We start from the raw sequence: 25,712 nt of genomic DNA on the forward strand, positions 1-25,712 counted from the left end.
TCTTTAGATTCAACAGCAGCTCTTATACTGAGTGGATCGGTCCACCTTTGAACTGATTTGGCTGATTTCACCTGTTTCCAGTGAAAAGTGGAGTTTACATGTGGTGGACATTTGCTGCAAAAGAACTACAGATGTGTTAACAGAAGTCAATCAAACACACCCATGCAATTCACATCCAAACTCTTTTTTGTTGACATTGACAAATACAAATGCTACTCTATCTGGTGTTTTTTCAGTCTAATGACTCTAATGACGTTGACAACATCAACTCAGAATGTAAATATTAACTTTTGTTTTTATAAGTAACACAGAGCCACAGAAACTACTCAACACACAAAACAGGAAATACTAGCTGGAAACATAAATACTTCATTTAAAAACAAAACAACATTCACACTCTACAAGACGAGTGTGTCTTGGCAAAGAAACACTAATGCAATAAGGCATGGTTTATTTGGTCTTCTTGCCTTTGCCCTTTCCTTTGTCCCTTTTGGCCTTTTTGCTTTTGGCCTTATTCTTTAAGGCCTTGCGAACGCTGTAGCCTCTCCACCAGGCCTGGATCAGAATGGCAGCTTTGGTCTTCAACTCCAGCTCTCTGATCTCCTCCTGTCTCTTCTCTTCAGCCAGCCGCCTCCTCTCCTGGATCTGATTGTACTCCATCTCCAGGGTAGAAAAGGGTTTCTCAAACTTCTTCCGCTCATTGTCCTCCATTTCATAAGCATTTTCATTCACCTCCAGTTTGGCCTGAGAAAGGCGATGGTGTCATTGGGGGTGTGTTGTGTCAAAAGTGGAGAAGAGGGAGATGGCAGTGGATATGGTTGTGGAGTGAAGAAAAAACAGAAAAGTGGTGAAAACATAAGAAATGCTTTCACTGACACTGAGCATCCTTAATTTACTAAGGACATAAAAAGGTAACAATGACCTAAAAGAAAACCCAGGACAACACCTTTATTTCCAGATGTTATACAAGAGTAAATACAACAGTTCTGGATTTTAAAGCATAGAAACTTGGATGTTATTTTATATGCTGAGATAGAGCAGATCATCTGCTAGTACAAGGTTGGTGCTTCAATCCCTGGCTGTTTCAGCCTGTATGCCACAGTATCCTTGTGCAAGATTATGAACCTAAGTTGTTTTGAGTGCTCAAGTAGAAAAGTTATATATAAGAACCAGCTGATTTACCAATTACAATGAGCTCATAGAATAAATATAAGTTTTATGTGTAAAATTTAAAATTAAATGTGTAAACACTTTCCCCATTGGATGCTTACTAGGGGTAACCATTGTTTTTCTTTTCTGAACTGAGTGGTTTTGGGCCTGCTTCCTGAACAAACTGACTGGGATTGTTCTCTATACAGGAACCTATTCTAATGGTCATCAAACTACATCTTTATTGATATAACCTTAGGTGTCAAAACTTGTCATTAAGTGTACAGGGCTGTCACGTGTTAATATTGAGCTGGTACTGTACTGTAAATACATAAAATGTCACAACTTTGCATGGCAGGATTAGCCAGGATACTGTGGCATACAGTTTACCCAGTTTATTGTGAGGTGTCACATACTGTGCAACTGTGATAACCTTAACATAATATTTTAGGGACATATTCTGAATATAGTAATGAGTAATAAGTTTGTAGAAAGACCCCATGTTAATATTTTACAGACTATTTCTGGTACTTTGCAGTACTTTGCAGTGGAAAGTTTGTACCTGGATTTCTCCTATTTCGTTGTCAAACTTTTGGATTAAGGAGTCAATTTTCCCTTGCATCTTTTCATTTTTCTGCCAAAAAACAATAACAGTGAACATGAGTTTAATGAAAAACAAATACACTACCACAAGTAAAACATGAAACCTTATTGTTACACTAAACGTACCTCTTGGAGTAATCTCTCAGCCTGTCTGTTCTCAAGCACAACATTTTTGAGCTGAATTTTCAGTTGATCAATTTCCTGCTGTAAACGGTCCTGCTTCAGCTTTGACACCTGAATGTGTGCCTGCACCTGTTTGTCTTCAAAAGGCGACATGTTATCATCTGACACATCACCTTCTTGAGGGCTGCACGCCTGCAGCAAACTTTCCAAGTGTTTAATTGTGTTCTCTTTCTGGGAAATCTGTGATATCAAAAGCAATGGATAGGAGGTGAGAAAATGGAAGAAAGGAAGATTCTGCTTCTCTAGCTGCTAATGAAAAAGCCTTGACACCTTACCTCAGCATCTACTTGCTGTACAGCTTTAGCTACTTCTTCTTCCTCCAGTGAAATATTTTTCTCCAGATCTTTTGCAGAGGATGAAAACTCTTTCTGCTTTGTGATGAGCTGTAGCTCCTCGTCCGGGCTGATCAGAAACTTTTCTACCATGTGGCTATGAAGCACCTTTAATCCTTTAATTAATTTGTACTCATTTCCCTCTATTTTTATATCTAGTTCTGCCCTCAAGCCAATAATGCCATCTGAATGGGCTCGGCAATAACGGAGAATATCCCTGACAGAGTTCTTGAGATCATTCCCAAGCTGAGCTCTCTCCTTCTCTCCTCCGATCCTGGCATCTCTTATTTGTTCTTCAACGGACTCCTGTTTGAGACTTTCTAGTTTCTCCAGTCTTTCCACTAAAATCCAATGTTTTTCAAGTGCCTTGCTCAAGTCCTTGTCAACAATCTCAGACTTACTGTTAAGGTGGAGGAGAGCGGGCAGAGCTGCTGTGGTCTCAATTTTACTGATGCAGTTTTCAAGTATGCTTAAAATATTTTGAGCCTCACTAGAGAGGTGCTTGCTCTGTACTAAGCAACCATCTTCTGACTGGCTGTTTGGCAGCAATGCCAACCAATCTTCAGACATGTCGACACTCAGTGGCTTCGACTGGGGAAAAAATAATAAGTCTGGTTTTAGCTGTGTCTTAGCTTTTGATAAAGGCAGTGTGTTCTATGAAAAAAATTAGCACGAGTTTGTATATTTCACTTTACTCTATATGTCACACTTACTTGTTTTAAATCATAAAACTAATTTAAATATTAGACAAAGATAACCAGAGTAAATAAAAAATGCAGTTGTTAAATGATGACTTAATTTATTAAGGGACAAAAAGTATTTAATCATGTGATCAACCACATTTTTGGAAAGCTGAGTTTAATTTCACTAACTAGTCGGATTACTGTCAGACCTGCTGAATCAAGAAATCGCTTAAACAAAACCTGTCTGACAATGTATTTTACACATAAGAGAAGTTACTTTTCTATCTTAGTTTTAGTCTAAAGTCACGGGCTCTTTGTGAAGTACTGTATTGGTTTTATTTTATACCTGGTAAATTAATTTTCTTATTAGCGAGCCAGTTAAGTATCTATAGTACTGTGAGTAGTAAACGTTCTAAACAACACATCGTAAATTTAAAAAATGAAAAGGTTGTTCTCGGTTTTTGTTTGCTTGTGGCACATAAGCAGCTTTTACTTTAGTTGTGTAATATACAAACTTAGCTAAACTACATACCTGTAGACGTCCCTCAGTAAGTGTGTGGGTTTTATTTGTTTTCCTGTTGCTAGGATACCAAATAGCCATCTGTAATATGATCAGCATTGGATCATATTACAGATTGCTTATGTTGACAAAATATACACACATATATGAATACTTTACCATATTTCAAACAAATTCATACAGGTATTAGCTTTAAATTAATATACTATGATGTGTTAAAATTGCCGACTTTTACTTTGGAAATATGCATGGTCACTTACTTAGCCTGCCGTTAACTGCTGCTAGTGTCGTAAAAGTTTGTTTATCCAGTTCTGCCCATAAGTTGTAGGTATCTCTAGAGTTTTTGCGGCGTCGTTCTTGTACATAATGTTGCTCTCAAAAAGATAAAGCTAGACGTCAATTAGCTGTGAGTGGTTATCCGTTCTATGTGTAATCAAATTAGTTGTGTAGCTGTGCGGAAATGGTGCTGCCGCGATGGACCCAGACGGACAGCTTGTTAGCCTGCGTGACAGCGAGCCAGTTAAATCGGAGATAGATATTTGTGACAAGGAAGACACCAAATCTGTAAGCTCCCCAACCCCATGTCTGTTTAGCATACTGTAAAAGGCGCTAGAGCCTGTTTTTGACAATTCTACTATCGATATTTGAACTTGCATTTAACACAGGATAGAAACTGTTCGGTTTGTCTGCTAATATCTAACCCTGCCGTCCGTCCTCAACAAGATGTGCAGTTCTACTGCTGTTTGCGGAGAAAACCTTACATTTATTTAGCTGTTAGGTAGCTTATATTAAGTCTGACAAAAGGGTGGAATTCCAAGCAGGTTGCAGTCTGTTTGTCTGGTAGCTAGCATGGAGACTGACGACGATGTGCCTCTCATCTTAACCTGGGACGAAGCAAATAGTGGTCTGCTCAGCGAGGAGCCTGAAAGAGGAGACGAAAGTAAGTCTATACAGTGATATCATCACATACCTCTGTAGTCAAGCAATGCAAACAATGCACATATACATCAAGGAAAGGAACATGATCGGGGGAAGTGGTTTGGTGTCTCTACTGTAATGCTGTCGCAGTAGACATACAAGTAATACACAGATCCCATTGAGAAAGCACACCAAAACTAATGCACTCCTGTGCAACACCTGTGTAATAATCCCCACCTTTAAGAAGGCTGTGGTGTTGGGGGTTCGTTCACCCCCAACATTTTAAATACACTATTAGGGTCAAAATTACAACAGACCCAAGTTTCTTTAATAAGTTAAATCACTACTTCTGTACAGGTTCAGTCTGCTTCTTCTTTTGGCTGCTCACTTCATAGGTCACCACAGCAGATTATCTCCCTCTATCTCACCCTATTCCTACATCCTCCTTTGTCCTGGCAACCCTCTCTTTTTGTCTACACCCTTGAATCTTCTCTGTGCTCTTCCTCCTTTTCACCTGCCTGGCAGCTCCATGTTCAGGATCCTTTGTTAAATACATCCACTATCTCTCCACTGTACCTTGCCCCTTGAAGTTTGTCTCCTAAGCCCACTGCCTGATCGGTCCCTCTGATATACTCATCTCTAATCCTGTCCATTCTGGTGACTCCTAATCAAAACTCTGCCACCTCCAGCTCTGCCTTCTGGTTTTTTTTTTTTTTGTCACAGCCACCATTTCCAAACTGTACATTGCAGCAGGTCTCACTATCATTTTGTAAACCTTCAATTTCACTCTTGCTGCTGTCCTTCACAAACCACCTCTGGTGGCATTTGTCTCCAACCACTCCACCTTGCCTGCACTCTCTTCTTCATCTCTCTTGTGCTGCTGTTTATCGCTTTGGATGGTTGACACCAGGTATTTAAATAAAAACAGTTCAATCAATACTTTTCTAAAGGTACTCCAGATAAAATGTCAGCTGAGTATTGAACTCTGATGGTTGTTTTTACTGTACACTACAGTATTCAGAGAGGAGCGTTTGCATAAACTGTTTATTTTATTATAGCTGTATATAGATGGAGTTAATGTTGTTTTTTCAACTTACCATAATGCACTGGTGCAGTCAGAAGTGCTGTAATGTTGACAGTCAGCTGCATATATGTTGCACATCCAGGATCTGCTGTTTGAATGGAGAAAACAGATTGTCCACCAGGCTCTGGGATCACGTGTGGGTGGAGCATGTATGAGTATCTGTGCATCTGCTTGACATAGTAATCCTGCTGCCTTTGTTTTCCTCACATATAAGCTACAAAATGACCCATCTGAAAAGCTGCTGGCTCAGCTTAGAACTGTGTGCCCCTCAGCCCCTCCCCAGTGCATATGGGTAGAGTGTGTTTGTGTGTGTGTGCGTGTGTGTGAGTGAGTATCATTTTCTCTAGCTCTGGCATGAACAGGAAGAGGAGAGGAGTGTTTTTTCTGTCATATATGGGAGTGGTGTACAAGTGGGACAAGTCCTGCTGTTCTTGCCTGCTTGCTGCCAAAGCCTTCTGGAAATAGAGGGAGTATGAAATAAAGCTGCCTCTTATCACTTGAGTGACAAATCACATGCTTGGATAGAAGTGAGGAATTTAGTTTTTATTGCCCATGTTCCGGACCCTTTATTTTTCTGGGACAAGTAGACATGACTGCTGGATCTGTTTATGTGAGCCTGACGTCACTGTGTTATTGACTGGGAGCTTCAAACGTATTATTGTTCTCAAACAAATGAGTGGTCGGAGTGGCACACAGCAGACGATGGGTGTACTTCTGTCAGAGTAACGGGTAGGCTGCCACTGGATTGGAACTTAAGCTTCTCGTTTCAGCTCAGTTTGCTGCTGTCATGGTGGATAGAAAACATCTGTGACCTGCAGCACGTTGGATTCTAAGGAGTCGTGCCCGAAGAGAAAATATGTGATCTACAGTGTGTGGGAAGCGTACCCCAACAGACTTGCGCCACAGTAAAGTATGCAGCTGCAGAAAGCCGCATGGAGGGACAGCTTTGTTTGAGGAAGAACCTGGGACCAGGCTTGAGTTTGAATACTGACTTTGTCTGGATTTTATCTTGGTCACTTGACTTAATTTATACGATATTATGTTTATTTGTTCTAAGTCCTAACATAGGAGTTTCGTGTCTTCCGAAGTTAGTCACTCGCTGTCGTCTGGTATTGCAAAATCAGTTCCTTTTGTGGTTTTTCTGTCTCGTCCCTGCATCCTGTTTGTGGTATGACAGAGGCTTAATAGCAAATGTGATGTGATTGAAAGCACATTTTATTACTGACTGGCAGCACTGGGATCAAGGTTCACGTTGTGCCACAGAGTCAGGAGGAGGTAATTTTTCAGTCTGGCAAAAAATGTAATATCACTCTTCTGTGTGACTTTTGTTCCAAAACAAGCAACTGATTCTCAAAGAACTACAAGTGCGGAACCTCAAGAGCATCTGTGATCATTTTAAAAGGGGTCCGCTCTCCAGAGTCCTTTTGATCTCCGGGATATTTCCAGATCTGTAAGGATTTCATCCAGATCCACTTGTGACTTGGTTTCTGTTGTTTGCATCAGGTCTGTGTGGAATGTCTGGCCATCTGTATCTCCAGATGTGTATTGATGCTGGAACGAGACCAGCATACTGTGACTGTGACACACATGTACACTTGGTCCTTGGAAGTGAGGGATGTTAATACCGTCACACAGCTGATGAATCCAGACTGACAAATGGAGAGTTCGCACACACAGGCAGCTGGTTTCCGTGAAGATCAGTCGCATATCGAGAGCCCTGTAGTGACTTCATCTTTTGCCTTACAGTTAGAACTAGAATGCATTGGTAGGCGTATACCCCTTTGTGTGACTCACATAAATAAGGGGTGTATGAGAACACTCACAATTAAGTCTTGTCTTCCAGATGGAGGAGGCAGTTATGACGTAGTTAACAATGCTGTGATCTCAACGCCTGGTCCACAAAACTACAGATCCCAAAATGTGTCCTTGCGACAAAGCTGGGAGATGAACTACCAAGAGGCAGCCATCTACCTGCAGGTATTTACAACCAGAGCATTGCTGCATTTATTAGTGTATGCACTCATTCACATGATCACATTATAGTTTTATTATACCTTCTACACTGTATTACTTGTAGATGGTTAAACCTTGTCCTCTCCCTGTGAGCTATATTTACATCCTGAAAAGCTGCAGGATGTTATAAATCTATAAACATGCAAAACTGTGCAAAATAAAATACAAAGGCAGTGTTGATGTACATGAAAGGAACTTTTTGCCAAAAATGGGATTTTTGTCTTGTTGCTGATACAAAAACATAACCTCATAAGGTTTTGTAACTGTATTTTAAAAAGCCACAATTGGTGTAAAAATTATACCCGACTGATTTTATTGGTTGATTATTGGCAGATTTGTTGATTTATACACAGCGTTTATGCAAAAATCGGACTTTTATAATGGTATCGACACATTCAACAGAATGTAGATTATTGATTTGTAAAACCTTTGAACTGATATGATGGAGATGCCAAGTTGGCCAGTACTGGTCGGTGTTTTTTAATTTTCTTCTTAGGGAAAGAAGCAATCTTTATTACAAATAAATTACTGTTTTAAAGTCTCTCTCTTTCTCACAACATGTTTGAATATCCAACCAATGCAACATTAATGTCAAAGAACAAACTTATAAACACTGATAAATCAGACAAGAAAGCTGCTGTCAATCAATATTTATCTGTGTGTCTCTTATCAATGTCTGAATGTTTTACTTTCTAAAATTGGCAGTGGCTCCTAGATTTGGTTGGCCTGTTTTAAATCATTTGAAGAGCTGCAAATTAAAAATAACAGTAAGCACACTTGTGCATTTGTATGCCTTTGAGAAGTTCTTTTTACATCGTTGGTCTGAATGTTGAGTTCTGCTCAGTTTAAATTAAGTGCAGAAAAACATTTTCTGTTATGTCTCCCGTGGAAGAAAAAAATTGAAAAACCAATTTAAAAAAAAAACAACACTCAGGGAATTAAAGCTGTTTAAAAAATCAGAAACATTCATATCCATCCATACATCCATCACTTTTGCCGACTTGTATGCACAAATGTGTAACTTTAAATTTTCTGTGTAGGAAGGAGAGAACAATGATAAGTTCTTCACTCACCCTCGAAACCCAAAGGCGCTTGCGGCGTACCTGTTTGCGCACAACCACCTGTTCTACATGATGGAGCTGCTGACAGGCCTGCTGCTGCTGATGCTCTCACTGTGCGAGGCTCCTGCTGTACCCTCACTGCGCCTGGATGTCTATGTGAGTAAATCTCTACTCGCTAACATACTAATATGAACTAAAAACACAACTTTACCTTACAGTCGCAGGCCACTTTCTGATTTACATCTTGATAACACTGGGTTGGACCCCTTTCCTCTTCAGAACTGTACTAATTCTGCAGATTCATCGAGGTGCAGGAAACATTGCTCATAGACATGATAGAATCACACGGTTGCTGCAGATTTGTTGGCTGCACATCTGTGATGAGAATCTCCAGTTCATCCCAACGGGGCTCTGATTGAAATCTGGTGACTGTGGAAGCCATTTGAGCACAGTGAACTCTCTGTCTCAGTTTGAGATTAGTTTTGTGACATGGTGTGTTGTCCTGCTAGAAGCAGCCATCAGAAGATGGGCACAATGTGGTCATAAAGTGATCCAAATGATTAGCAACAATTTGGTTTGTTTAAAGATGCTCAGTTGGTACTAAGGGGCCTAAAGTGTGCCTAGAAAATGTCTCTCATTACACCACTAGTATCATGAATCATAACCCCAAAACAGGAGGGATCCATGCTTTCATGTTGTGTACACCAGTTCTACCAGCAGGTTCCCTTGACATGTCTAAACACCATGTGATATGTCATGTGATTGGCTCATTAAAGACTTGTGTTAATGTGCAGTTTAATAGGTGTACCTAACAAAATGACTAATGAGTGGCTAGTTTCCTATATAACTTGTGTATTTGATGTCATTCAGGTCCATGCCACGCTGGAGCTGCTGGCTTTGGTTATGGTGGCATTTGAGCTATGCATGAAACTCCGCTGGTTAGGCTTCCACACCTTCATACGACACAAGAGGACAATGGTTAAGGTAACTGTTACATGTTAATAATTTCATAGTTATTGTGCGTGTGTGTGTGTGGCAGTCGGGTTGCTGTTACATTGTGTGGATCTCAGTTACGGTCAGAGGTCATGTTTTCTAAAAAACCTCGTGAATATGATAACTCAAAGTCAACTGGGTTTTTTAAATTCATACCATAGTTGTATCTACTAATAATCACAGATGACTTTAAATGAGTGTACAAAAAAATGGGAAAACAGAGGGACAGATATGTTTGCTTCTGGGGAAAAGACACACACACACACACACACACACACACACACACAAAAAACTGAGCACAACAAAAAGCGAGGACCCAAGAGGGAAAAACATTTGCAGCACTTAATCTTTTTTCTATCAGTTACCATCACGTATAAAACATCGGGACATGACCACACACTAATTAACATGTAACACACCACACACACACACAAGCATAAATGTGAGCAATGACGTCGACCACTTACGTAGGTGATACAAAGATTCCCAACAGACGTCTAAATTAGGGATTACTCTGAAGAAAGGCGATAAAACTTTGCTATCTGCAGATCTGATGTCATAGTTTGGGATTCAGCTTTCATTATCCTACACTGTACATGTTGTCTTCTCTCTTTGCACAGACGTGTGTGTTACTGGTACAGTTTGTGGAGGCCATAGTGGTTCTGATCCGACAAACTTCTCACATGCGAGTGACCAGAGCGCTCAGACCAATATTCCTGGTGGACTGTAGATATTGTGGTGCTGTGCGCAGGTAAATGATGACCTACACACTCACACACACACAGATTCAGTCTGGCCCAAGTCATTGCCACAAAGTAGACATTACATTTTTGATTGAGCACAAATTTGACTTGGAAAATACTAGCGGGAACAGAGAGACTAGTCATCCCTGCCCGGGCTCCAAGCAAAAGTCTTGTCATATGAAAGAAAACGGTGACTCAACTCTGTAGGTTTGTAAAGCCAGACAAAATTAAACAAACTCAGTGAGATTTCAGCTCCATCTATCTTGCTAACAAATGTTTCTGAGAAGTTCTTTTGTTTTCTATTGTGGCCACCCACAAGGCAGTTGTCACTGACGAGGTTTCTTTCATCCAATCAGAAACTTGCGTCAGATCTTCCAGTCTCTCCCGCCTTTTATTGACATCCTCCTGCTGCTGCTTTTCTTCATGGTTATATTTGCTATTCTTGGTAAGAGTGCATAAAAAAACACTTTGATTATTTTCTGTCCTCTATTTGTTAAACTTGTTTATTCAAGCAGAGGAAACGCCTTATGAAGAAAGCTGTTTTTGTTAGTGTTTGTATTTGATTAGCTCTTTGTGTCCTCCAGGCTTCTGTCTCTTCTCCACGAACACCTCTGATCCGGTATGTTGAGTCTTCCATCTCACTTACAAGAGTTTGTTTGAGTTATGTCATTTCAGCGATTTGGGTGGTTCTTCTCTTTGTGCCAGTTTTGTGTCTGGTCATATTTCCTGTCTTGAACCCTATCCTCTCACCACAGTACTTCAACACTATGGAGAACAGCCTTGTCAGCCTGTTTGTGCTGCTGACCACAGCAAAGTAAGCACGGCAATACACGTACTACTGCCGCTTGGTTATCTTTACACATGGGGCATGTAAGCAGTGCTCACCACGTTTAGAGCTTCTCATAAATCCTTTTACCACTCTTGCTTAATCTGCTTCCACATTTTTTTCATTTTTTGCATCTTATGACTCGGTCTGCATCTGATGGCATCTCTCTTTCACTTTGTAGTTTCCCTGATGTGATGATGCCAGCATACTCCAAGAACCGCTGGTCCTGTGTTTTCTTCATTGTATACCTCTCTATCGAGCTCTACTTTATCATGAACCTGGTAGAAGAAGCTTGTTTTTTTTCACAATTTCTGAGATGTCTTTGAGTCCTATTGAAAATACACATGACTTGAAGTTTTCCCAGTTACTCATCATCGCCGTCTGTGCCCCCCTCTCCAGCTCCTGGCGGTCGTGTTTGATACATTTAATGATGTTGAGAAAATGAAGTTTAAATCTCTCTTGCTTCACAAACGCTCTGCTATCGACCACGCCTTTCAGCTGTTAGTTAGCCGTCAGGTATGCCTGTTTTTTAAAATTATTATTATAATTATTATTATTTGTAACATGTCTTTCCTTTTTCTTTAACACTGTCAGGTGTTTTCTTAAGCTTTTCTTACGTTTCTCTGTGTTACACAGAGACCGATGGGTGTGTCTCTGAAGCAGTTCGATGGTCTGATGCGTTTTTACAGACCACGCATGTCTGCAAGAGACCGCTTCCTCACTTACAAAGCTCTTAACACATCAGGGGCTACCATGCTCAGGTAACTGTCTCCCTTCCACTTCTCAGAATGAAAATCCTTTTACATTGATTTGCTTTGTCACTGATTTAATGGTGGTGTGTTCTGTTGCAGCCTGCAGGACTTTTATAAGTTCTATGAGGTCACTGGCCTTAAATGGAAGGTAATTAGCCTGACATTTCTGCTGTGTAGCTGCTCTATTTTTGTGCTCCTCTGGTTGATTCAAATATACATTTACTGTCAATCTGTGTGTTGTTTAGGCACGTCGCAGTGGAGAACACTGGTTTGATGATCTTCCACACACAGCCTTCCTCATTTTCAAAGGAAAGTTCTCTTTCTCTCTTTTCTTCTGTTGTCAGACAAAATAAGATTGGCTCTTGATCCCTTATTGTGGATACTTTCCTCTCTACTTTATTAGGTATCCATTTGCTTGTGAAGTCAAAGGCCTTTCAGTATGCTATGTGTAAGTGTAATCATTGACCTTCTCCCAGCTGCTATCAGTGATACTGATTAAAGTCTCTTATCAAAGTTTTTTTGCGACTGTAGATGTGGTGGTGGCCATCAACGGTGTTTGGATCCTTGTGGAGACGTACCAGCTGAATAGTAAGATCTTTAACCGTAATCTGCAGTACTGTGCAAAAGTCACGAACCCCTCATATCTTGATATTTTGCCTTTAAGGCGACAGACTTTCTTGTCATTTTAAATTGGTTTTGAGCAATAGTTCTCCATTCTTTCTGGAGGTCTTTAAAAGTTTTTCTTTCGACATTGGCTGCTTTTTTTACTTAGGCCAGTCCTCATCCCTGACCGTTTTCAGTGGAATGTTTTTGTTGTTTGATAAACCGCTTAACTCTGACCTATGACTCATTCAATGACAAAAAAAGGCCCCTAACTCAAGGGATGAACCAGTGTTGTGTCTACACATAAAAGACAACTAAGCAAAAAAAAAAAATAATTATTAATATTCTATCTTTAGGCACATTATTACTAGCAACCTGATGTAGAAAGGGATAACTTGTTTCCATTTCTATAGTTGAATCTATGAAAAACAGCACAAATGAACAACATTTGAAAGTCACGTCCTTAAGAAATTGAAAGAAATTCAGCAAAGACCTGATGCAGGACCCCGAGAGATGCATCTGGCCATTCAGTCGATCCATCTACTGTTCACTGAAGCCTCATCAGAAAAGGTCTCAGTGGAAGGGTGGCTGTCAAGAAGCCATTCTTGAGGAAGGGAAACGGGAAGAAAACACTGAGGTTTGCCAAATTACACAAGAACTGGACTGAATCAGTGGAAAATGTGTCTGATAGATTGAAGAACACAAATTTGACATTTTTGGTCAAATCATTGTCAGTATGTACAGAGGAAGTCAGAAAAGAAGTACAACAGTGAGTGTCTACAGCCATTTGTAAAACATGTTGGAGACTCTCTCATTGTTTGGGGCTCCATTTCAGCCAGTGGTGTTGGGGGTGTTGACAGGATTGTGAATGCAGAAAAGTACTGCCAGATTTGGATTCACCATGCAGTATATTCTGCAAAACGTCTAACTGACAACAGCTTAATTATTTAGCATGACAATGAATTCAAACACATTGGCAATGTGTTTAATCTACCTAGGTAGGTTAGCTTCCCCAGAAAATGGACCTCAACATTATTGAAGCAGTGTGGGATCATCTAGATGGAGAGCAGAACTAAAAGGGAGCCAACATCCAAAGAAGAGCTTTGAATGTCCTTGAAGTAGTCTTCAGTATTTCCGAAGACCTATGGCTATGAGAGTTCAGACTGTGCTGAAGAATAAAGGTGGTCATACCAAATATTGAATTTCAAGCTCTTTATAATTGCACAAACTCAGTTTTTGCTTTATACACGTATGTTTGTATGTGTTTCAGTGAATAACTGCGCTTAATTTCCTGGCAATATATTAAAAAAATGCCCCAAGACTTTTTCACAGTACTTGCACAGTACTAAGGCATGTGTTTCAATACTCCAGGTGTTTTACCTTCCTCTCCTCTTGCAGGTGGATTTTCCTGGTCCAAATTGGTTCCCTGGAGTTACATTGTTTTTCTGACCAGTAAGTAGGCTGCATGGCACCCTCCCCACCCAAACCCTGCACCCCACATAGAAAGTCCAGATAGTATTAAAATGTCATAAGGTGTCGAGGATTAATTACAGTCGTTTACACTGTGTGTCTGTCCTTCCACTTTCAGTTTATGGTGTAGAAGTGTTATTGAAAATATCAGGTTTGGGGCCAGTTGCCTATTTCAGCTCTGGGTGGAATCTGTGAGTAACACACATTGAAAACATAAATCTGTGCTGCATCCAAAACTCAAACTGTGCACTCTGTTAAACACAAACAATGTCTAAATCAACAGATTCCATTTGAGTGTGGAAATTTTAGGAATCTTTAACAATTAAACGTGACATGTTGTTTTTCAGTAGGCCTACTTCTATTTAAAAGAAAATCACAGAAATGCCTCTGAGCTGATATGAAACCCTGTTTCTCTGCTTTTGCTGGTAATCCTCATTGTGCTCTTCCGTCCAGGTTTGACTTCTCTGTGACGGTTTTTGCCTTCTTGGGCCTCATTGCTCTCGCCTTCAATAAGGAGCCGTTCTACTTTATTGTAATTCTCAGACCGCTTCAGCTGCTAAGGTATGATTTCCGATCTCCTTTAACGTGACAGTATATATGCACATAATGGCAATAGTCATTTATTTATTTATTTATTTATTTATTTAACAATTTTACATTCAAATTTCTGTGTGTTGCCTTTTGCAGGTTATTTAAGATAAAGCAGAGGTATCGTAATGTTTTAGACACCATGTTTGAGCTCTTCCCCAGGATGGCCAGTCTAGGGTTGACATTAATCATCTTCTACTATTCCTTTGCTATTGTGGGAATGGAGTTCTTTGCAGATGTGGTTTACCCCAACTGCTGCAAGTGAGTAGTGGTGTCATGAGACACAAATGGAAAAAGTGGGTCTCTCCATTGACGATTCATTACTTCATTAATTTATTCTTCCTTTTTTCTCTCCCTCTCAGTACGAGCACAGTGGCCGATTCCTACAGACTGATCAACAACACACAAGGCAACAAAACAGTGCTGGAAGAGGGCTACTATTATCTCAATAACTTCAACAACATCCTCAGTAGCTTTGGTAATAATCCCTTTTTCCTTTTTGTCAAAATTCTGTATTTTTATATTATTACATCTGTTGTGTGTTTGTGTGTGTTATGTTTTCTAGAATTTTAAAAACAATTACTCAATTTTCGTTTATGTCCAGTGACTCTGTTTGAACTGACCGTGGTCAACAACTGGTACATCACCATGGTGAGATTGAGTTTATCTGTGGTTCAAAATCTGTCGCCACTCGGCAGCCTGAGCACAGATCGTCGGGTGTCTGACTGCTTTTTGCTCTTTCACAGGAAGGAGTGACGTCTATGACGAGCCACTGGAGCCGTCTGTACTTCATGACTTTTTATATAGTTACAATGGTGAGCAGGAATGCGAACAGAGGAACAAAACAAAACTCAGAGGTTTTGCATATCTGAGACAAATTGAAGCCTTTTATTCTTTATTAATGTTTCTATCCTGCCCTGAGGAGCCTGTGTAGTCTTACTTTAATGTTGTCCTCTGCATAATCTACTGAAGAATCAGTGTGTGGGAATGTAACCATATTGCATACAATGTTTTGTCTGTGCACTGTGCAGGTGGTGATGACCATCATCGTGGCGTTCATTTTAGATGCATTTGTGTTCCGCATGAACTACAGTCGCAAGAACCGGGAACCGCTAGAAAATCCAGAGGGTGGGTTTGAGTGTGTGTGAGATTGTATGCAGGTTAAGAGTTGTCAGCCAGGATCTAAATTAAATGTGTTTGTACATGCTGTAGATGAGAATGGGATCGTGTTTGAAGTAGAGGTGAGTCGTGATGACGTTCTCATCGCTCTCGAGCTGTACAAACAGATGTGCCCAGGATCGTCTTCCCTCAGCTCTCTGCAGGGAGTCTTACAGACTATGGACAAAAGTGGGGTAAGAACACACGCAAACAGCAAGAAGTCGTCTTCTTCTGCTCTTTAAGTCCCTCTAATTAATTTTCACTCCTGATTTGTTGTGCGCAGCACTCGTCTTTAGTGTACCTAGGTCGCAGGTCTAGGACGAAGAGCGACCTCAGCATGAAAATGTACGAGGAGGAGATACAGGTAAGAAACTAAAGATGTAATCCAGAATACCATGTCAGGACTTGGACTATCATGATGTGTTGGTCTTTTCTGTGTTGTTTCTTAAGGAGTGGTATGCAGAATATTCGAGGGAAGCCCTGCCTGAACCAGACCAAAGCCTGGAGCGGGATCCAGACAGCCCCATGCCTGACTTGTCTCCCTTCCCAGAGCCTCAGCTCAACTCACAGACTGGACCTCACAGCATCAATTAATGCAAAGTTTGCTAGGGAAACATGCACATTGTCATTCCAACGTTTCCTTTAAAGGCAAAAGCTGCAGTAATCAGGAAGCCTGGACTCCCATATTATGTGTGCATATACTGCTGTTGGCCTTTTGTGCCCTATTGTAAATCATGACGCATCTAAACCTGATGCCTTAGTTTAACGGCTCCTCTGATCAGTATTAACACACCCACTGAGTTTTCCAAAGACCAAAATATATAAACACTTAATACTCCTTTTAGCTCAACTGGACAAATGATGACATTTTCCCTCAACTAATGTCTCAGCAGACTTAGAATATTTTACTTTTATATAACTTCTTATTCTGTAATGTATTTGAGTTTATTTGAATAAACTGTTAGAACTTGTCAAACTGTGATGTTCATTGATGTTGCTGGATTATAACACTGCTGGCTGTAAAAATTACCTATTTACTCAAATCTATTTAGAGAAGTTAGAGGGGAAAAAAATTAAAGCACATACACTCCAAAAAAATTAAACCAAAATCATTTAATTACCCCAAAGCAGCATGCACAAGTCATTAACATTTAGATCAATAATTAATGGAGACAATTCAGTGTTTCAAATTACAAAAGGCACAGTGTGTGTCGTTTCAGTCCTCCCTGAGCAGACTTTGCTCGCCTGATTTCATTATACAACCACAGGAACTCTGTGGGTAGTAGTCAAGTGGAACAAAGGTTACAGCTGATTCTTGTAAAAAATAGTGCATAAATAGTTGTAGTTGTCATTTTTCAGACCGGCCGCAGCATCAGGTCTACGTAACACGAATCTCGCCAAACTCTGTAAGAAGTGCAATGATAAGGAAGATGACATAGAAGATGAGGAGAAAGATGCCATAGGCCCGACCCAAGTGGAAGCGGCACAGTGGAACGATGACAAAGGACAGGACCAGAGACAAACCCAGCGATCCTGCAAGAATCCATGTCAGCAAACCTTCTGGTTCAACCTGAGAAGGAACAAGAACAAAGGCTTCATATCTTCATAGTGTCTGAAACAGGCACGTGTAGCTTGGGTTAGATTACGCTGCATCTTAGAGGAGGAGATTACCTGCACGTCGGCATGTGTTTGGAGCATTTGCACCAGACATCCTAAACCCACTCCAAACAACATGTCTGAAGGAAGTAAGAGTCAAGGATACTAAAAGCCTCTTTTATACATGCATGATTGGTGTTGTTTTACAGAGAGTCACAAAAACAAGGATACTGAAAATGATGCCTCCAAAGCAGGCAGATATAGCCATCCGTGGGTAACCCTGCCGAGCGATGGTGATGTCAGAAAAGCAGTCTGAAAATAAGAGAGACACAATTTTTTTTAAGCAACTAAAGTTACATACAGTATGTTTTTGGAGAAAAATACTGAATGAAGTTTTTAAGCTTTACCTCCAATGCTGTTTCCCCAGGCCAACAGAGTCAATCCCAGCACAGTGTTGCTCAGACGCAGCACAACCCCGAGCATGTGCAGAAGACTGACCACTTCAGAGGCCGCCGCACTGATCAACACTGCACTCACCACAAACCCCAAAAGAGCAAAGAACTGGAGGGAGGGGAAGGACAAGACATTTACAAACCAGTATCATCATAGCATAAATGTAAAAACTTCAAAATAAAAAAAATTTAAGACCTGTGATGTAGCTTTAATTTTGAATCAATATGAGAAACGCAAATATTTTAAGCCACCTTAGAAGCTTGATGGCAGTGTTGCTAAAACAAAACCAGCAATTACCAGATATCCATCAGCCTCAGCTGTACTTAATTTGTGTTTTGTGTTAATTAGCAAATGTCAACTAAATCAGTGTACTCAACATGCTAAACCATTATACCTGCACTCAAACTCATAGCATCACTGTGCATCAGAAGAGCTAGACACATAAGGGACACAGCACTCAGAGAATAATGAATAAACAGCAATAGGAGAGTTAAATAATGCCAAACGTGGCAGGTGACTTGCCTCTGCCCCAGTAAAGCACATCAGTAATCAACAAGGAAACATAAGCTGTAGATAAATATGCAAAAACAACTGGCTCACGAGGTCCATAAGTTTATATTGTGTGGTAGCAGCTATATCTACAGGGCGTAATAAAGATGCATGTAAGTGTAGTGTATTGTGTTGTTCTTGGTTTTTTTTGTGGTGCATGAAACAACAACAACAACAGATACAGAAAACACAGAAGAGTAACTGAAGCCTGAATGTGGAGTCATTTTGCACATGTGCAGTAAAAGAATAGCGATAAATGCTTTCTACATTTATTTGGATAGTGAATTCAAAGTTTTGTTTTTAGCCATTTTTAAAAGACTTGACAGTTAAAGTTAAATTAATACAAGCACCTTTTTCTATACCAAAGCACTTTTTTACCCAACAGTCACACACTTGCACTTTGATGATTGCAGCAGTGCCAACTACTGCACCACTGTCCCATTTGGCTACAGTATTACAAAAAGGAATAATCATCATCATCATACTTATTCTCCACACACACACACACACACACACACACACACACACACACACACACACACACACACACACACACACACACACACACACACACACACACACACACACACACACACACACACACACACACACACACACACACACACACACACACACACACACACTTACTGAGTGATATCTGGGAGGACAGTCATTGCTGGTTGAGCAGAAGACAATAGCAGAAACGAAAAGTCCCAGCAGGAGAAACAGCAGCCAGAGGGGAAACTGCCCTTGGATCATATAATTTCCATCTGATAGATAAAAAGAAAATAATTTAATCATATGCTTATTTTGATTAAGACTAGGACTTCAAGCTGCTTCTGTTGTAAAATGTTAAGCACTTACACGCTCCAGACTGGAAGACGAGCACACACACCAGAGGAGCAGTGATCAGGTGGAGGCAGTTTAGGGGGCGTCTCCAGTTTCTGTCTTCTTTGTCAGGGTCGACCACAGGGATACAGAGCAGCAGCAGCACTTCCAGAGGCGTCTGATGGGTGCAGACCAAGAACCACAGAATAATTTACTTTAATTTACATTGAAAGACAAGTTTTTGACTGGATTTCACTTAAGTCTGTGAACCAGTACCTTGAGTACTTTAAGGACTTTCCACTTCCATGATTTCCTCCTCCACTTACGGTTGTCGACTGGATTCAAAGAGCTCAGCAGGATCTGACTTGTAGACTCAGAGTAGGGCAGAAGTGGTCGATACTCTGACTCTGCAACACACAGGTGTAAATTATGATCTGATCACTCAGGAATGTGCTGCAGTAAATTTACTTTTTGGTTTAGTTTTGTTTTTTATTTTTTTAAATGGAGGCTGCTGCATTCCTACCATACTCCTGATGAAGACTCCTGCCTGTCAGACAGGGAACGTCATCATCTGATGAGTCAGACGAATGAAAGTCTGCTTCAAAGAAAAAAAACAAAACAAAAAACCACACATCACTTGGAACTGTGTGGTTTTTATTTGTCTGTGTGTAAGAGCGTGTGTTTATATATCTAACCTGGAACATGTGTAACATTCTGGACACTCGTGTTGTCAGAATACTTTTGCCGGTTGTAAATGAACGCACTGATGATAACAATCACGACGTACAGGACGTAGAGGCCAAGGTACCCTAGAAAAAAGAAAAACACAGAGACATGTTTTCCAACTAGTTAAAACTAGTCTTGACTAGTTTTAATTAACCTCTTCTTTTTGGCCCTGTGGGTTTCACACCTGAGCTGTAAAAACCAGCCCAACGGCATTTCTGCTGATCTGGCTCACGATCAATCACATTTCACAGGTTATTGCAATTTGTGAAGAGCAGAAAGAAGGTGTTAAGTTTACTTGTCATTACTGGTAAAAACTAATGAGAACTAAAGGCTCACACACAGTCGTATTCAGGACAAATTAATCAAATTTACCACCATGCCATGTTTGAGATCAGGAGTATTATGACTACATGGTTAAAACTAACCACGGCCATTTAAAAAAAAAAAAAAAAAAAAAAAAAAGCATGAATACATGTAAATGCAGCAGCTTATCAAAGCATTCGCCATGTTACTGATCACATCCCATGATGGTTACAAGTGATATTTAAAGGCATCGCATCATCTGGTATTTCATTAAGTTCTTGCATTGTCATTTTATGTATCGAGAATCTTAATTTAAGGACTTTGCTAAATGGCTTGAATGTTCTTTGGTACATCAAAAAAACTAAGTAATGTGCATGCAGTTTATGCTGTGAAAATGGAAGCGTGACAGTAAAATGATAAACTGGACTGCAGCCTCGAGCACAGACATAGACGATCACTATGTGCAAGTGTCTCTTAACCAATACTCTAAGGGAAGGAATGATTCTTGTGAAGTGTAAATAGATGGGAGGACAGTCGGAGGCTTTGCCATGGGATGAGCTGAAAAGTTATCACAGAAAGATTTACTCAAAGAAGAAAACACAAGTTAATACTTCAGTTTACTGCCTATAAATCACCAAAAGTATAAGTAATTGACCGTTTTAATATTTTCTCCTCCTGCAGGGATGAATGAAATGCTATGTGAAGACTATCCAATACTTGCAGCTGTGAAGAAAACATCATCACTTCATGTCCAGAGTGACTTCAAATGTCATATTGTGTGTGAGGCGATTCTTTGAAAGTATGTCTGGGGACTCTTTAAGCTTCTCTGAGACAACTTTGAAACTTGTGTCTTGAAAAGAGAATTTAGCCTCCACTGCAGCAGCAAGTTCATTCCTGGACCTTTGCCCAAACCTAACATAACTTCCTTGTAACCTGGCACCATATTATACCACTAGCTTCTTACCGTCAAAGCAATGTGTCAGATGACTAATGATCACGTGTTTAATTACGCTAACATGTGTGTGTGGTTCTCGTAAGAAACAAAAGTCATTTTTTGGTCTTTCAAACAGCCCACCGACTGACAACAAAAGTCAGAAGCTGAATAACAGAAGTGAAAATGAATGAGCTGTCAAGTCTAGTCAGGATTCACTGATGGCAAATTAGAACAAATGTAAATAGATTTAAAATTATAATATTTGTTCAAAATTAAAAGCTTTCGTGGGCAGAGACTGGTTCTCTGTGGCGTCTTGTCTAGTGTGGACCTGGTAGGGGGAGAATTCGGGTTGGGGGGTATAATGGACATACAACTGTTCTGGAATCAAGATTGACTTTGCTGTTGCTAACTTTGTATGTCATTGTTGAAATCAATAAAACAAAGTTGGAAAATTAAAAGCCTTCTAAAACCGGACCAACAAAGAAAAATTGAGAGGTCAAATAGGATGCATAAATAATGCAAGACCATGTGTGCGTGTGTCGCTGTATACCCAGTGTTTCTCCCAGCGTCACAGTTCCTCTGTACAATATGAGGAAAGTCCAAAACACTGCAACCATGTAGAAGATGACATCGCGCAGAAATGGACGAGAAGCTACAGCAAAAGGCTTGACCAGCGCCACGCTGCCAGCAACTACTGTAGTAACAAATATCCCGGCTCCTGGAAAGGCAAACAGGCTGTCACATCTCAAGGCGTTTTTAAATTTATTTACATATCGGTGTGAGCGTGTGCGAGTCTGTGCCTACCAAATAAGGCTCCGACAGCCAACCCCGCTGTGTGCGGGTGGGAAAATGCTGCAATGGCACTGAAGATGTCAGGAGCTCCATTACCAAGAGCCAGAAATGTCACACCCTGATCACAGGCAGCAGTCAAGGAAAATATTCTTCTCAGAAGCTATAAATATAAACACTAGTGTGCAAAAGTTTTGAGCCTCCCCTTATTTCTTTATTTCTTGGCTTCCAAGGAGCCAGACTTTCTCGTAATCTGGTTTTGAGCAATAGCTCTCCAGACTTTTTGAAGGCATTTCAAAGTATTTCTTTGAACATTTGCTGCTTTTACACTCATTTTCAGTCCAGTTCTTGTACTAATACTTTTCAGTGGAATGAGTGTTTTTTGTGATATTGATAGAAAAAAAAAATTGGTTTTCCACTGTGTGAAAAAGTATTCATGGCGTCAACATTATTAGAGCAGTGTGGGATCATCCTGACAGAGAACCAAATAAAAGGCAGCCAACATCCAAAGAGGAGCTTTGGATGTCTTTGAAGAAGCCCAGGGAACTATTTCTGAAGATTACTTCAAGAATTGCACAAACTCAGTTATTTCTCATCTTCTAGTCTGTATTTCCATACATTTCAATAAATAGCTGCACACTTCCAAAGAAGTGAAAAAGAAACAAAAAAAGGTAGATCAATAATTTTACACAGTACTGTATATTCTAATATTTAGCAGTCTAAGAGGTCAAACAGAAACTTCAGACTGCAGCCCATGGGTAGTGTTCAGGCGATGGAGAGAAAGGATACGGCCACATTGTGGGTGAGGCGCAGACTGGAGGAGATGGCAGACAGGTTGGGACAGAAGCTGGAGAGAGGGGGAAAAAAATAAATACAATCCAATAATCTTGTTGAGAAAACAAAATAATTTAATACCTCAATTCACAAAAAAGCTATGTCTCAATAGATACTTTTCATTGAACACACAACAGCTTCTTTGCAGTAGTGTGTAAAGTGAAGTGGGTAGGTTTAAAAAACAATAAACGAAAAAACAGAAGCAACAGTTCTTCCTTTGAGGAAATCTCACAATCTTACAACAAAAGTGAAACAGTAGTGAAAACTCTCCACTCATGTGACTTTTCTTTGCATGGCCATTTTGCTGAAACCATGGGTGTGTGTGTGTGTGTTGAATAACACCAGTGACACTTACAACTTAGAGGCAGTAAGTCCCAGAATAATAAACAAAAAGAAGAGCCATATAATCTGTGGAGAAGCAGAAAAAAAAGACAGCAGTTGTTGGTTTGTGAGGTAAAAACTATTGTTTAAAGAGAAGAGAAAAAAAAAAAAAAAAAAAAAAAAAAAAAAAAAAAAAGCGTGACTGTCTTTACATTTACAAACATGACACTGACTACATTGGTCATATTGTCCCTGACCACAGAAATCTCTTTTAGGTTTCATTTGCAGATCCTCACTCACACTGTTTTAACCAAACACTTCAGTTAATCCCATTTAAGACTTTGGGAATCTTGCAAACAGGGGAACTGGAAAATATCCACCATTATGAAAACACATTAAGCTAAAACAAAAAGCGGATTGTTTTCCTAGTTCTGTTGAAACAAAGTTTACTTCCTCATGTGAGTTTTATGTTGATTCAGAAACAGTAACCAAGCCCAAAAACCGAAGCACCTAACACCTCTCACCCACATTTAAAAAAAAAAAAAAAAAAAAACTGGTTTAGCTCACAAGGTAAAAAGGTGACCAATATGCTATAAGGATAATGCCACCTTTCTCCCAGCTTTTTCCCCAATTGTTATAGAAATAACTCAGTCTTACACAGAGAAAGATGGTGAGTGGTGTGAGGTTGGGAGGCAGCAGACAGAAGGCCACTTCAAGGTAATTGATGAAGCCATCTTCCATTGAACAGTCTGGTGTTTTCTTCACGAATGCACAGCGGTCTGCAACGCTGTAGTTCATCACCAAGTCGCACTGCACACACACACACACACACACACACACACACACACACACACACACACACACACACACACACACACACACACACACACAGAGTTATCTAAATGGCTCAATATTTTCATGCAATCATTTGTGGCTTAAACAGTGGAACAACAACATGTGCATCTCTTTCGCAATGACTGATGAAGGTGAGTGTACCATACATTTATTTTTGTGTTTAAGATAAGATAAAACTTTATTAATCCCTCGGGTGGGTTCCTCTGGGAAATTTGGTTTCCAATAGCACAGCACCGACAGAAGTTACAGAACGTGAGCAGAATATTATATATATATATATATATATATACACACACACATATATAAATACACTGAACAGACTCCTCTGGTTGTTTATGGCCGTGTGCAGAGGATGCCCAGCATTGTCCATAATGTCCAGCAATTTTTTTAGTGTCCTTTTCTCTGCCACTGTCACCAGAGTGTCCAGCTTCATGCCGACCACAGAGCCAGCCTTCCTGATCAGTTTTTCCAGCCTGGATGAGTCCTTCTTTGCTGTGCTGCTCCGCCAGCACACCACAGCATAGAAAAGTACTCCAACAACTACTGACTGGTAAAACATCCTCAGGAGCTTCCTGCAGATGTTAAAAGACCTCAGCCTCCTGAGGAAGTACAGTCAGCTTTGGGCTTTTTTTTTTTTTAAATACAGGTGCTCTGTGTTGCATGACCAGTCCAGTTTGTTGTCCACCCACAGCCCGAGGTACTTGTACTTGTTGACCACCTCCACCTCCTCTCCCTCTATCTGAACCGGCTTTATATATTATATACTTTTTATAGGCTTTATATATTTGAATATGCATGAAAACACACTACAAATCCATCTGAATATAAGTAATAATAATAATGGATTTGCCTGAGCTAAACCTGTCTTGATGAGGAGTGGTAAACTGCAGTGTGTATTATGCTTGGCATGAAGGCTCGATTTACTTGATTTAAATCAGACACCTACATTCCTTAATCAGAATGAGATGTCAGATCAAATTTTGTGTATGTTTTTCATCCACTGCAAAACAAGCGAAAGCACACCACCCACCCATGCAGAGGTCCTTCTACACACAGTCAGTGCTCTTTTCAGCTTTGCACTGAGGGTCTATAGTTTACTGACGGTTGTGAACCAAGCCGATCAAACTTGACTTACGCCCTTAGCTTTCGCTAATCATGTGACAGGTGAAAAAAAACTAACCAAAAAAAACCTTGCTGACCTGAACCAGAAAACAAGCAGCTGACGAACACCTGTTAATAAAATACAGCACTCACACATAACACGTTCATTTCCAAGCAAAAGCAAAGAAAAACATTTCACTGACCTCATCGTTGTTGTTGTTTTCAGCCATCACCGGTGAGGACCAACGTCCAGCCATTCCAACCCGGACACCAGACTCGTTTCGTAAAAGCTCTGAGCCCGAGGTGAGCTGCCAGCCACACGGCAGCACCACGAAAAGTGGCAAGAAAATACCGCAAAACATGATTCACTTTATCCCGGAGCCGGTTTCATTCTGCTGGGAAGCTAACAGGACATCCGTGGGCTGGTTTACTCTTTTAATTCCCGGGCGGTTAGCCTAAAAATTAAGTCGAAGACCTCAAAAACATGTCCCGGTTGTCGTATTTGTTACTGGTCTTAAATAACTTGTTTACAAGCATTCACACAGTCTAAACTCAGATTCAATCCCGTTGAACATTTTGTACACCTTACTCTAAAACTCCTCCCACTGCTTTCCCAATCAGACATGTGCCACGTTCACGGACTCCTCGTAAACCCAGAAGAAGCAAAGGAACGAGTGCTGGAATGCAGACAGCAAAAAATACGTTAATATGTGTATTTAAAAGCTTAGTTTATTAGAGGTATAT

The 25,712-nt window shown here is 40.2% G+C and overlaps 3 protein-coding genes across 7 annotated transcripts; 1 reads left to right on the forward strand and 2 right to left on the reverse strand.

The window, feature by feature from the left end:
• Positions 1-349: 349 nt before the first annotated feature.
• On the reverse strand, positions 350-4,321 carry drc10 (dynein regulatory complex subunit 10). Of its 3 annotated transcripts, none has more exons than XM_006784194.3 (6): positions 3,731-4,321; positions 3,483-3,551; positions 2,211-2,858; positions 1,879-2,115; positions 1,712-1,783; positions 350-744 (listed from the first exon to the last, which is right to left on the reverse strand). In XM_006784194.3, exons 2-6 carry the CDS (start codon positions 3,549-3,551, stop codon positions 451-453), a joined length of 1,320 nt encoding a protein of 439 aa, XP_006784257.2. In that variant the 5' UTR covers positions 3,731-4,321; the 3' UTR covers positions 350-450. The 3 variants fall into 3 exon arrangements, with proteins under 3 accessions (XP_006784257.2, XP_006784256.2, XP_006784258.2); XM_006784193.3 differs by lacking the exon at positions 3,731-4,321 and adding an exon at positions 3,630-3,694; XM_006784195.3 differs by lacking the exons at positions 1,712-1,783; positions 3,731-4,321 and adding an exon at positions 3,630-3,702.
• On the forward strand, positions 3,746-16,655 carry tpcn1 (two pore segment channel 1). Of its 2 annotated transcripts, none has more exons than XM_087849098.1 (26): positions 3,746-4,410; positions 7,316-7,449; positions 8,526-8,702; positions 9,417-9,530; positions 10,160-10,290; positions 10,639-10,727; positions 10,867-10,901; positions 11,038-11,096; positions 11,290-11,389; positions 11,508-11,624; positions 11,745-11,869; positions 11,960-12,008; positions 12,106-12,167; positions 12,262-12,308; positions 12,392-12,448; positions 13,862-13,915; positions 14,052-14,124; positions 14,387-14,494; positions 14,621-14,782; positions 14,884-14,999; positions 15,126-15,172; positions 15,268-15,336; positions 15,553-15,649; positions 15,734-15,873; positions 15,963-16,043; positions 16,130-16,655. In XM_087849098.1, exons 1-26 carry the CDS (start codon positions 4,320-4,322, stop codon positions 16,271-16,273), a joined length of 2,478 nt encoding a protein of 825 aa, XP_087705224.1. In that variant the 5' UTR covers positions 3,746-4,319; the 3' UTR covers positions 16,274-16,655. The 2 variants fall into 2 exon arrangements, with proteins under 2 accessions (XP_087705224.1, XP_087705223.1); XM_087849097.1 differs by lacking the exon at positions 3,746-4,410 and adding an exon at positions 6,251-7,237.
• Positions 16,656-16,773: 118 nt separating this feature from the next.
• On the reverse strand, positions 16,774-25,579 carry slc8b1 (solute carrier family 8 member B1). 2 transcript variants are annotated; one of them, XM_087849100.1, is made up of 15 exons: positions 25,172-25,579; positions 23,670-23,822; positions 23,047-23,099; positions 22,647-22,704; positions 21,873-21,978; positions 21,619-21,786; positions 19,801-19,914; positions 19,629-19,700; positions 19,382-19,512; positions 19,142-19,283; positions 18,926-19,047; positions 17,683-17,836; positions 17,507-17,587; positions 17,351-17,415; positions 16,774-17,249 (listed from the first exon to the last, which is right to left on the reverse strand). In XM_087849100.1, exons 1-15 carry the CDS (start codon positions 25,328-25,330, stop codon positions 17,058-17,060), a joined length of 1,770 nt encoding a protein of 589 aa, XP_087705226.1. In that variant the 5' UTR covers positions 25,331-25,579; the 3' UTR covers positions 16,774-17,057. The 2 variants fall into 2 exon arrangements, with proteins under 2 accessions (XP_087705226.1, XP_087705225.1); XM_087849099.1 differs by having other exon boundaries at positions 19,629-19,703.
• Between the last annotated feature and the right edge of the window lie 133 nt (positions 25,580-25,712).

This window comes from Neolamprologus brichardi, chromosome 12, assembly GCF_056152115.1.
Source record: "Neolamprologus brichardi isolate AB-2024 chromosome 12, ASM5615211v1, whole genome shotgun sequence".
NCBI classification, from domain to species: domain Eukaryota; kingdom Metazoa; phylum Chordata; class Actinopteri; order Cichliformes; family Cichlidae; genus Neolamprologus; species Neolamprologus brichardi.

Bases quoted from the DNA above. Each gene is read 5' to 3' on its own strand.
- tpcn1 (XM_087849097.1), top strand. From the start codon at position 7,129: ATGGAGAGTTCGCACACACAGGCAGCTGGTTTCCGTGAAGATCAGTCG. The intron at 12,009-12,105 runs GTAATTAGCCTG...TGTGTTGTTTAG, and splicing joins TCACTGGCCTTAAATGGAAG to GCACGTCGCAGTGGAGAACA. The intron at 13,916-14,051 runs GTAAGTAGGCTG...TTCCACTTTCAG, and splicing joins TTACATTGTTTTTCTGACCA to TTTATGGTGTAGAAGTGTTA.
- slc8b1 (XM_087849099.1), bottom strand. From the start codon at position 25,330: ATGTTTTGCGGTATTTTCTTGCCACTTTTCGTGGTGCTGCCGTGTGGC. The intron at 23,823-25,171 runs GTCAGTGAAATG...GTGTGTGTGCAG, and splicing joins AAAACAACAACAACGATGAG to TGCGACTTGGTGATGAACTA. The intron at 19,704-19,800 runs GTTAGATATATA...TTTTCTTTGAAG, and splicing joins GAATGTTACACATGTTCCAG to CAGACTTTCATTCGTCTGAC.
- drc10 (XM_006784193.3), bottom strand. The intron at 2,859-3,482 runs GTATGTAGTTTA...TTTTTTCCCCAG, and splicing joins TTACTGAGGGACGTCTACAG to TCGAAGCCACTGAGTGTCGA. The intron at 1,784-1,878 runs GTACGTTTAGTG...GTTTTTTGGCAG, and splicing joins CTGAGAGATTACTCCAAGAG to AAAAATGAAAAGATGCAAGG.